The 12,777-nt window shown below is 45.6% G+C and overlaps 1 protein-coding gene across 1 annotated transcript in view; it reads left to right on the plus strand.

The window, feature by feature from the left end:
* Nucleotides 1–12,777, plus strand: part of cdk18 (cyclin dependent kinase 18) — a 133,111-nt gene that overhangs the window by 73,609 nt on the left and 46,725 nt on the right. The window contains exon 3 of the mRNA XM_080462386.1: nt 402–538. Coding sequence (XP_080318512.1) covers nt 402–538 — 137 coding nt within the window. The remainder of the gene's footprint in view (nt 1–401; nt 539–12,777) is intronic.

The raw sequence follows: 12,777 nt of genomic DNA on the forward strand, positions 1-12,777 counted from the left end.
AGCAATAAGCAGTCATGCGCTGTTCAGTTTTCAGTTTCATTGTTTTGACTTACTGGAACTCACATAGAATAGAATAGAATGCCTTTTATTGTCACATGTACAGGTACAGTGAGATTTAAAACAACTCCAGTGACAGTGCAGCAGTTAAAAAGGGCAGAATATAGTGCAAGAAGGAGGGTGGGGGGAGTAGGGGGTAAGGTGCACGGACCAGTCCTGTGAACGGTACAGAGTGTATTTACAGGGGTACAGAGTGTATTTACAGGAGTACAGAGTGTATTTATAGGATAATAAAAACTATAAAAATTATATTGCACATTATGAGGTAGTCTGTAAGTAAAGTAAAGTATCAAATATCAATGAACTCTGAATCTATCCTGATGGTCATGTTTCTCCTGTGTCAGGCCTGACCCCAGACAGGTTGGGTCCTCCTTCTCACGATGCCAGTCCAGTGAGCCCAGAGTCAAACACACCGGGAGCTCAGTCTCCATCCCACCTGCACTACCAGAGCAAGGCCCAGCACAGACGCTTCTCCATGGAGGTAAGTGGAAGATTCTCGAAGAGCAGCAGGAGCAGGGATTCATTGATAGGCTGGACAGATGATGAGCGCAGGCCCCATTTACACCACGATCTCTTTAAGTGAAAACGCAAAACGGTTGTTGCATTTTTGGTGTTCGTTTCCATAACAACAGTGAGTGGAGCCACTTAAAACAACCTTTCAAAAATCACTCCTACGGTGGAACTCCCTTGTCGTGTTAACGGGTGAAAATTCAAATTTGCAAATATCAGGTCAAGTCAATGAAGCCTGTTACTGGTAAACCATGTAAAGCAGTACCACCTGTCCATGGGTTGGATTGTTGGCGACTAAACTGACCGATGTGGTGGACGAAACAACGATGCCTTTTTTACTTGAAACGTCATGCGAATGGGGCCAAAGCCTGCAAAGTGTGGCTCTTGAGCTCCTCTGTAGTGACCCAATGTAGTGAAGAAGTCCATTACCTTAAGAAATAGAATAGAAATAATTAACTTGTGCTGAACTGAAAAAGATTTAAGAAATGTTTATACACGTTTTTGGGTGCTTTTTAATTCGCACCACAAGTCCTTTTGTTGCCAGTCTAACTAAAGAAAGACACATGAGTCAAGTTTCTTAAAAATTAATCATCAGACTATATTGAAGTGCAGTAAGCAAGCAATAATTACAATTTACAGAATTCTGGGACCTGCGAGCAGTTCACGGGAAGAAAGACGTGTCTGCCTCTGCAAAATGTGTATTTATGCATTCATCTGCTCGCAGGCAGGGCAGTCCAAATGTGAGTCACAGGGTCACTGCAGGGTTAGCTGAGGTTTGCAGGATGTCACAAAGCCAGCCTGGGTTTCAAGGGGTACTTGAGCGAGGTCATCAAAAGGGACCAGCTGTGACGGGTTTCCGCCGATTGTAGTCTAGGTTTTCGTTCCCCCAACTTAAGATGTTGTGTCTCAGGCTTTGTCTCCTACAAACACTTGAGATAACCACATGTTACAGGCCACGTCCTGCAACCATAAAATAGAGGTGTTTTTCATTAGTGCAGACCTCAGCAAATTGTTAGTCAAGCGGTCAGCAAATTCCTCAGTGCACGTTAGTATCTTTCACACAGCTTTTAAGAATAGAATCTCTTAACAGTCCCCCTTTTGGCCTGAGCCAACAGATCAGGCCACAAATCAGTTAAACATATAACATATCTTCTGCAATACGGCCATCATCAAAATCAGACGCAGTTGGAACAAAAATTGACGAGTCATCAGTCTGAACCATTTGATAGGCATGTGGAGGGGGGCGGTCAAGGCTGGACTTTTCAACAGCAGTCACAATAAGTCTGTTACAGAGGGATCGGATGCAGGGAATACAGCAACAGCCACAAGTAACTAGAACAGATAGAAAAATAGCCGTGGCAATCAAAGCAGAAGTAACAAAATCCTTATATTTAACAAACCAAGCAGTCATGAATTGAGTGAAGGGGTCCGGGACCGTACCTGAAACATCCTTCATCTCTCTGGATAGCAGTTGAAGACCCGCTAGGGCCCTAGTCAAAGAACCGTCAGGAGCAGTGTTGTTGGGAATAAAAGTACAACAAGAGCTGCCGAAAATAGCACAGACACCCCCTTTTTCAGCTAACAGCATATCAACTGCCATTCGGTTTTGTATAGTCATGATAGAGGTGGCTGACAGCTGACTATGAATAGCCGTAACAGCATTAACAGTATAATTGGCCAAGCGCTGAGTGTTAAAGTGCACGTAATTAACACCATAAAAAAGTTTTTTAATGCTAACAATTTGGCCAAAAATTGGGATTGCATTAATGAAACCAAAAGAATGGTCCATAATATGGTACTCATGGGGAACAGACGCAATGTCTCCTTCAGGGAGGCGACAAAAAGCTCACCATCCTTAGTTACATCTCTCTTAAGTCGATGGAAGATTGGGTGCGATGACATGTAGGAGGAGGGAAACAGGCTCGAGGCAGAAATGGGAAGCAACTGAATTGGGGCGATAAGCGAAACCAGGGCACAACGTCCTGTCCAAACAGCGGGCAGGATATCATATAAACGACGTCCACCACAAAACCACCAAACATCTGCTCGTGGGGTGACCAGCTTCGGGATGTCGCGAAGGATGACAATCTGGGCACACTTAGAAAGTGGAACTACACCTACAGAAGGGGATCCATTGACAGCAGAATTAGGTTGAAAACAGGTAAGATTAGGATATATGTCGGGGTTAAACACAGGTGGTTGCACATTTGGGGGCGTAACCGGGTAAACCAGGTCCCAAGATAAACAAGAAGGCGAGGGGTTATCTTTAGACATAATATCAATGATGCAATCTGTGGAATTGGGGGATTCAGAGCACCTTGTGGCATTAAAGCATCTCTCCAAATCTGTGGGTACCATAACCAAGGTCGGGCGAGCTGGAGAGCACACAAGACAGTCGCCTCTGTTAGCCTCCTCAGCAACAGCGGAAGTATACTCATACCAGGTGTTAGGTTCGCTATATCCAGTCTCCACCTGTGACCTATCAGAGAGAGTAAGTTTATGAGTATCAAAAGAAACCACACCGGTGACACTGGGGATATAAGTATTGTGAGTTACTCGTGGAGGTGTGAGAATGTCAGGGGAAGCGGTGTCCACTGGCATCTGACAAATCTGAGCAAATCTAAATGGATCATCTCCGCTTGCATAAGCCCACAGTCTGAGAAATCTACAAGAGATATTTCCTAATTTATAACTCATACCAGCTGAGTAGTCTGAGTCCAAGTCATATGATTCTAAGTCAACAGTCAAAAGGAGCCCTGGTGTCAGTGAATGACTGAGTGTGCCTCGTACTATAGACAATGCAGATAAGTAAGAAGTTGACGGGGGAGTCAAAGAAGGAATCCAGTCGGTACCAGAATAAGCAAATACATAGTCCCATGACTTACTAAAAGGATAACCCAAGTAAAAATGATCGTTCTGGTGTTGAGGGCACGCAAAGTAGGAACATATGTCGATCTGAAATGTCAGTCGTCGCTTACCAATCATCATTAAACATATTGTGTCTTTACCGACGAGCTTAGGGCAATTAGGAGTAGGTAAAGGAGTGAGATGAGTCGTGTTAGTAAAGGAAGAAGACCGCGCATGTCTAGAAATGTTAGCCGTAGCGGCTATAGGTGTATCAAGGAAGTAAATGAGCAAAGGCGGCAGTGGTGCTAACATCCAGAACAAAAGACACACACACACAATATCGTATCGTCTGAAGGAACCCAGATCAGTCTTGCACCGTGTCTAGGCATGATCACTGTCAGTCCTCTTCCTGGAGAGGCGGAGCCGGAGTACACTGTGAGAGATGGTACCACGTGGGTCCTCTTCCGTGAAGCCTCACGGCGTGAGAAGTCCTCTCGACCACTTTGAAGGGGCCAGTCCACCTTGGCTCAGTCCACGTTCGTTTGAACACCTTCAGATACAGCCACTGAGATGGTGCTGGGTCTGGAGGGGGCGGTTTGTCGTTCTCAGGAGGATCTGATGCCACCTGTCTAGGAAAAGCAGAGACCAGAGCGTATGAGAGCCTCATAGTACGGCTTATACTTTACGTGTTCCACCGTGTCTCCAAGGGACAACGCTGCTGTCGGTCCTGGAAATTGTTGTCCATGTTCCAGTTCATAGGGTGTGAAACCTGTAGAGGAGCAGATGGTACTTCGAACAGACATCAGAGCAACCGGCAGTGCTTGAAGCCAATTCATGCCAGTGTGTTTTTGGATTTTTGCAGATTTCTGTTTGAGGTTCCCATTCATGCGTTCAACTTTTCCTTGTGACTGGGGATGATATACTTATCCGAATTTATGCCTCAGTCCCAGAGCTTTTTCCACAGCCTGCAAATATTTGTTATTGAAATGTGTACCGTTGTCGGACCGAATTAATTTGGGAAAACCATGTGTGGGAATGTAGTGGTTAATCAAACACTTAACCACCAAGGTCGCATCCTCTGATGCACATGGATATGCTTCTGGCCACCTGGTGTATGCATCCACCATGACCAGGAGATATCTTTTACCACTTACTCTCTCCCGCATGTCAGTGAAGTCAATCACTACTTCCTGTCCCGCGGCCGCTGGGACAGGGAACTTTCCTCCGTCCGGAGTCAGTCCTTTCTTCGGGTTCATCTGATTGCAGATTGAACAGTTAGTCACAAAGTCATTCACAAAGTCAACCATATGCGGGTGCCACCAATGTCTGAGCTTGGCCAAAACTGCTTTCTGGCCAACATGTGCCGGTGAGTGGGCTTCTTCAACTAATACCTTCAACAGAACCTGTGAAGGAATAGGACGTCCACCCTTACCTTTCCACAGCCGGTCCTCCCCTTTTATTGCCCCGGAAGAGATCCAGCCGGATTTCTCTTCAGGTGAAGCCTTACCTTGGTCATGTAGCAACATGTTCAGATCAATCTTAGGTCCCATGGGCTGTTTAGGTTCACTTACCATTAGTTGTAGAGTAGATTTGTACCCAGCTGCCTTTTTAGCTTCTTCGTCAGCTTTGGCATTTCCTCTGTCAACAAATGTGTAGCCCTTGCTGTGTCCCTGACACTTGATAATAGCTACCTGTTTTGGTTTGAATAGAGCCTGATATAACCTTTGAATCTCCGGCCCATGTTTAATTGGTGTTCCTGCTGCTGTTTTAAATCCTGCCCTCAGCCATTGTGGTAATTCAACATGTATAGCTCCAACTACATATGCTGAATCAGTGTAAATATTTACAACTTCATTTTCTGACAATTCCAAAGCCCTAACAACCGCCATCAGTTCTGCTCTTTGGGCAGACTGTTGTCCTTCCAATCTTTTTGCTTCCCATACCTGATACGTGCAATCCTGTCCTTGTCCTATCCATCTGGATGCCTGCACCACTGCATATGCTGAAAGTAATTCACCTTTCTCGTTCCTGTAGCAACAGCCGTCTGTGAAAATAGTAGATGTTAATCCCTCTGTAATAGGCTGAGCAAACAAACCTTCTCTCACCTGATCTTCCTGTTGCACTCTTTCAGCACATTGGTGTGGTTCACCTTCCAACATACCATCAGCCATATTAGTGCCTTCATGGATATAGGTCAGATGAGGTGCACACAGAATCTTTTGAAGTCTGGTTTGTCTCAACGGAGAGAGTGTGAATGACATAGACGTGACGAATGAGACAACACTATGTGACGTCAGTATTGTCAGTGGGTGTCCCAGGACCAGGTGGGATGTTTTTTGCAAAATTTTTGCCAGTCCTGCTGCAAAACGAGTGCAACTTGGCGCTCGCTGTTCAGTGTTGTCTAACATTACAGAGCAGTACATCAGTACATATCTTACTCCCCCTTTTTTCTGAAAAAGAGCACCAGAAACTGAGTGCGGTTTTTCAGAAACATCTAAATGAAAGGGTAAAGAGTAGTCTGGTCTCTTTAAAACAGATGCAGATGCCAGTGCTTGCTTCAGAGCAATAAAACATTCTTCACCTGCATGAGTCCACAGAAGGGGATGAGCAAGATTTTTCATGCCCACGGAGGCGATCATGGATCGTAAGGGTGCGGTTAGTTCGACATAGTCTGGAACATATGTCCTGCTGAAACCTGTAAGACCCAGGAAAGACAACATATCGCGAACAGTGGTGGGTTTTGGATGGTTCAGAATAGAGGATTGGTGGGAGGAACTGACTCCCATACCAGTCTGGGTCACCAACCGGCCCAGAAACTGTACAGTGGACCGGGCAACCTGAAGTTTAGATTTAGAGACTTTAAAGCCTAATTCTGCTAAATGCGAGAGCAGAGAGTGGGTTGCAGCCAAACAAGAAACTTCATCCGGAGCTGCAATCAGCAAATCATCTACATACTGTACAAGAAGAACTTCGTCTGGCAGTGTCAAAGGTTGTAGGAGACTTTTCAGAACCTGGTTGAAAATACCTGGGGATAGCAAAAAACCTTGAGGCAGGCGAGTGTACCGATATTTAGAGTCTCTGTGTGTGAACGTGAAGATGTCACGCAAAGCTGGATGTAAAGGGAGACAGAAAAAAGCATTGGAAAGGTCAACCACAGAGAAAAACTTGTGTAGGGGGCTAAGCTGGGACAGAGCAGAGAATGGATTGGGGACCGATGACAATGGGGAGGAGGTAACAGCATTAATCAATCGCAAATCATGTACCATTCTGTATTTACCTCCCCCTTTTGCAACCGGAAGAATGGGGGTGTTCCAGGAGGCAGATGAGGGTTCAAGCACACCTGCCTGCAAAAGGCCCTCAATTACCTGGTGCATGCCCTCCTCCGCCTCCGGATTGGACTTGTACTGGGACCTGTAAATGGGATCATGGGACAGGAGTGTAAACGTAACAGGTGGAATGTTGATGAAACCTACGTCAGTTGGTGTAGTGGACCACAGTGTAGATGGTAGGGAAGAAATCATGTCTTCTGCTCCGTCTGAGTCAGTCATTTCTCTACCATGGTCACGTGTCAACCACTGTTCTTCGGCGGTGGCAGAATCCTCTCCTGTCAACAAAATCTTGTAAAATTTAGAGGAGCCTGAAAACCAAACGTTGGGGATGGATGTAGGCTCCCAGTCAGTTAGAGAAACAGCCTGCTTTACCATTGGACCCAGTTCTTTGGCCTGGTGACCTGATCCTAATGCTAACGAAATATGTGGTACAGCAGTTTCACTCATTTTGAACCAGGGCAGCAGAGAGTCAGATAGTTTCACCACAGCAGCCGCTCCCTGCGGTCCAGCCACAATGCCAACAGACGATAGTGTATGTGTGGTGCCTGCCAATTGAGTTTGAAACATCTGTTGGTATTCAAAATCATCATTGCGATCATAGAACAGAGTGCAATGAAATGAATCAATGGGAGGAGAGTAGGGATGGAGAGCTTGTAGCCAGGGTTGCCACAAACGAAACTGCGTAAGGATCGATGATGATGTTGGCTCTCCAAGCCTCAACCAGTAGATGTTAGCCCCGAAGGAGACTTCAGGTTCAACTATCTGTGGTAACATTCGAGAGAGAGTCTGGCCATCATATGCATGAATCAAAACAGTTCCATCAGGCAACGTCACAGATAATCCATCAGGGGAACAGAGGATGCTGGCTCCCAGCTTGACTAGTAAGTCTCTTCCCATCAGGTTTACAGGGCATTGAGGTGAGTGAATGAACTGATGTAAGAGTACCTGTTTACCCACGCTGACAGGCAAAGGTTCGGTGAGGTGGCAGGTTTCCGTAGTCCCAGAGAAACCAATGAGTGGAACAGTGTCAGTAGATAGTTCTGCGGTTGGGGGTAAAACAGAAACAGTTGAATACTGTGCCCCCGTGTCTACCATGAGAGGAATAGTAGATCGTCCCACTACGGTTGTCACCCATGGCTCTGCCACCTGCCCTGGGTGTGGCTCCTCCGGGCACCCCTATTGTCTCTGTGTCCACTGGCCCCCTTGTGGTTGAGGGGCGAACTGTGTGTTGGGTGCCTGGTGAGGTTGCGGAGGTGGCATCAGTTGCAGCGGCGGTGGTGGTTGCTGCATCATCTGGGGTGGCGGTGGAGGAAACGGTCTCTGGAACTGAGGGGGCGTGAGATAACCAGCATTACACTCACGCGCCAGGTGTCCAGGGGCTCCACACCGGAAGCAAACTATTGGTTGATACTGCATCGGAGTTTGCATGCGACGCTGTGGGAACCCGCGACCTCTTTGGCCTCCGTATCCTCCATATCCTCTCCCTCTCCCTGCACCGAGACGTGGTTGGTTATTCTGCCAATCGGCAGGCTGCTGTGGCTGCGGAGGGGGCAGCGGCTGTGGTGGACCCTGCTGCTGGTTCATTTGTTTGGATTTTGCTTTTTCAGACGACAGTCGCTTCGCCTCCTGTAATTGTAAAGACAACAATTCGTTTGTTTTGTTATCAGTATTCGCTTTCTTTTGTGCCTCTTTAGTCAAAATTTTTTCATGTGGAACAGGAAATGAGTCTGCCAATCCGTCTCAGAAGCAGTTGGGAGGGTTGGTGAGTCAGTCATCACGTCTTGTACCAGTTCAGGGCATCCTTTCAGCAATGCCGCCCTAAAAAGTGACAGCATCACTTCCGATGTCCCAGGTTGTTGTCCAGTCGTGTCCGTCCAAGCTCGCTTAGCATCCTGCAAATATTTCAATGGTTCAATTTCAGGTGAATAGGTAAAAGTCATTTGGCTCAACACACCAAGAGGAGGGGAAAAAATGGTTCTCATTGCTGCGCCCACGGCTGTAGCTTGTGGACCAAATGGGGCTGCATCAGTTTGTCTGGCGGTACCTGCTTGTCTTTCTATTTCCATAAGTGTGTGGTGATTAACAAGCCGGCCCATGATCGCTCTCCAATCTCCGAGAGCGACTGTCTGGCCTGTGGTTAAATCAGTAAAACGCTGCATAAAAATGGCACCTCCTTCTAATGGATTGGGTAACTTTTCAACCAGGCACTGAATGTCTCCCAACGAGAAAGGTACATAATGTTGTACTCCAGTAGTAGGCTCTGTTCTAAGGGGCATTGAAAAGCTAATCACATTCTTTTCTTTGTTCGATCTCAGATTATAATGTGGTGTTGAGGTTGTTACCGGATTTGGCGTTGTTTCCTCACTCAACCCTGGCAGCACTTCCCAAACGTCACCGCCAGGGGGAGCCATTTCTTCTCTCACAGACTCATCCTGTGTGCCACCCATCTGAAAGCTTTTCTCCGCCCACTTCCTCATGGGTGTCTCCCTCAGTTTTGATGCTTCCTCTTTTAATTCCCTCAATTTTGATGTTTCCTCTCTTAGTTCTCTAAATTTTCCTGACAACATCTGCTGCCTATCTCTTGCCTGGTCCTGGTCCAGATGTATGTCTCTTAACACTTCTGATAATGCTGGCTGGCACTGTCCTCCTTTCTGAGCACTCTTACAACTGCTATCAGCCACTCTAGCCCTTACTTCTCTAACCTTCCATTCATCTTCATATGTGTGCACAGCCTTACCTTGGGGTAGATGCTTGGTGTCAGGAGGTATTGTCGGGTAAAAAGTGTTACCTGGGTGTGTCTCCATCAACTGCACACTGCCTGGGCGTTGAAGTGGAAGCCCAGGCTCTTCCTCTTCCTCTTTGACCATGAAACCTCCGTCTATGTCCATTTTACCTGAAATCTGTAACACTGGGGCTTGGAAGAACGGATTAGTGGAAGAGTAGGGTGGGGGCATTTTGTGCTCCAGCTCAGACCATTGGGGACCCTTAAATGGTTTTCTAGTCCTGTCGGTTTTGTTCTTAGTCGAGTCATTTTTTCTGTCAGCAATAACTTTTGTCTGCATCGTCGCAGCCTGCGCTAATCGCAGACAGAAGCCCAGTCCGACTTCCAACACTTCCTTCTGCTTTCGTGCTTTTCTCTTAGTCAACAGTCCTCCTTTCTCAATATCTTGGTCCAAATCTTTTATTCGCGCATTTGAAAAAGCAATCAATTGTTTTAATGCGACAACAACATCCATCCGAAATTTATCATTTGGAAATTTTCCTTTTTTCTGCAGTCTGCCAATTAAATTTTTTGCCACTGTCAAACTCTTCTCTTTCTCTCTGTCCGTGCCAATTACTGCACTCCTGTAAAATGGCCATATTCTCTGCAATTGCACTCCAACCGGTTCAACATCCTCATTACCATCACCGTATATATCCAAATGATACTCCTCAATTTCCCGTTCAAATTCACCTTCCATCTTAAGCGGTCTATCGCTGACCCACTTTTATCACTTAACACAATCCTTCAATAAACTTCCAAAAATCCTTTCTCAACACGCCACAATTATTTCAACACAACAGTTTTAACACAACAGTTTTAACAAAATTATTTCAACACAACAGTTTTAACACAACAGTTTTAACAGATATACTAAGCCCGGGTCTCCCTGAGACCTCTATTTGGGCTAGTCTTCTGACCACTGGGCCGCCAATAGGCTCCACAGTCGCAATCAGGCATCTGATCACTGGGCCGCCAATAGGCTCCTCAGTCGCAATCAGGCTTCTGATCACTGGGTCGCATTAGTGCGCCTCCGTCGTAATCAGGCATCTGACCACTGGGCCGCATTATAAGCTCCTCAGTCGCAATCAGGAAATTATTCACAAAACTATTTATCTCACATTGATATTTCTTCCTTATCGCACACAAAACACTTAATAAAGGACTTCCACGAACCCATTCCACCCTTAATTTGAATTCACATCCAAATCTGACATTTTTGTCTTACAGAAACAGGTAATGTCTCACCTTTCGTCTTTCAGCCGGCTGGGGTGGAATTCAGTTACGCAGAACGTCCCTCTGACTCAGTCCTTCAACTGACATCCTGTTCGTGGCGCCAATTTTGGTGCTTTCAACTCGCACCACAAGTCCTTTTGTTGGCAGTCTAACTAAAGAAAGACACATGAGTCAGGTTTCTTAAAGATTGACCATCAAATTATATTGAAGTGCGATAAGCAAGCAATATTCTCAATTTACAGAATTCTGGGTCTTGGTTCCTACTCTAAACCGACCGACGTGAACTGCGAGCAGTTCACGGGAAGAAAGACGTGTCTGCCTAGGCGACATTTGTATTTATGCGTTTCATCTGCTCGCAGGCAGGGCATTCAAAATGGTGAGTCACGGGGTCTCCGCAGGTTTAGCTGAGGTTTGCAGGATGTCACGAAGCCAGCCTGGGGTCAAGGGGTACTTGAGCGAGGTCATCAAAAGGGACCAGCTGTGACGGGTTTCCGCCGATTGTAGTCTAGGTTTTCGTTCCCCCAACTTAAGATGTTGTGTCTCAGGCTTTGTCTCCTACAAACACTTGAGATAACCACATGTTACAGGCCACGTCCTGCAACCATAAAATAGAGGTGTTTTTCATTAGTGCAGACCTCAGCTAATTGTTAGTCAAGCGGTCAGCAAATTCCTCAGTGCACGTTAGTATCTTTCACACAGCTTTTAAGAATAGAATCTCTTAACACTAAATATCTTACAACAAATCTTCAGTGCAAAAAAACTGAGTTGGTGGTGTTGTTTTGGGGGGTTTAAAAATGCATTGCTGCAAACAAAATCACTGTCCTTGAGTAACACACCCACAACATTGGCTTCAGGTCCGAGTCCATCGCATTGAGAAAAATTCAAGATGGTTGACTGAGGTTTCCCGAAGGAAGTAATTAGTCCCACCCACCACAACGCTGTGACATCGATGACGTCTTAACAAATCTGCATGGTTCCTAAACTCTTTGTGTGTTCAAGACAAATTAGCAATAAAATATTGAGCCCTATTCCCTTAAAGTGGCAAAAGTCTTAACAGAGCTCAACATTTTATAGTTTGGTCAACTGCTGACGGACGTTTGACTGCTCCACCCTTATTAATTATGACTTAGTACAACTGTTTGGGTTTACAGTGCAGGGACGCAAGAGAACACGAGTGAGGTCTGCCGATAAGAGATTCTTAAATATTAATGAGAATGACAAAAGTAAGACTGTAAATTATGTTCTACCAAATATCAAGAGAAGAAAGATAGTTGGTACCAGCAACTTAATCACCAAAGACATCTGGACCAGCAGCGTTAGCCTGATGTCGCTCAGTAGTTTAACAGCTTAGTGGATCAGGAGGATTTTACTCTGAGCTGTGCTACATGCTAAAGAGTTTCAGGCCCACACAGCAGTGATGCCACATGCTGAACATGATTAAAGTATAACTGATACAGTTATTTACAGTGAGCTCGGTACAGTGTGCAGGAGACAGACACTACGCACTGCGCTATGCGTACTGTAGACGCAGTCAAAAACTGGAGCCTTCAAGCCTGTTGGAGGTGACTTAGAGTCAACACAAAGGCTGTGTAGAGGTAGTTGTAGCGAACCCCAGCCAGACAATGGTGAAGCTTACTGATGTTTTAGAGTCTTTATTTATGTTCAGCCGTCATCCTTATTTTGAGCACAAATGTAGTTCTCCATGAAACACCGTAAGAGCTAAAGGATAAAATGATAGCATACAGTTAGCTCTTTTAACACAGAAAGTAAACCAATGCTAAGGCGCTAAAAACCGAGTGCGACCACAATAAACAGAACTTCCAATTAGCATGACCATATATACAAGCAATACACAATTTAACAGTTCAAAGAACATGAAATACCTTGTTCCCGTTCCAGCTAGGCGCTTAATTTACACAGTTAGATAGTCTTTATCTTTGTTCTCAGCTCCGTTCCATTCATTCATTTTCTGTGCTGTCAAGTAGGGCACCTTTAGCTTAACCTTCACTTCCGCCCAGTGATTACCAAAATAAAAGA

Source organism: Lipophrys pholis, assembly GCF_963383615.2.
Source record: "Lipophrys pholis genome assembly, chromosome: 4".
In the NCBI taxonomy this organism is placed as follows: Eukaryota; Metazoa; Chordata; class Actinopteri; order Blenniiformes; family Blenniidae; genus Lipophrys; species Lipophrys pholis.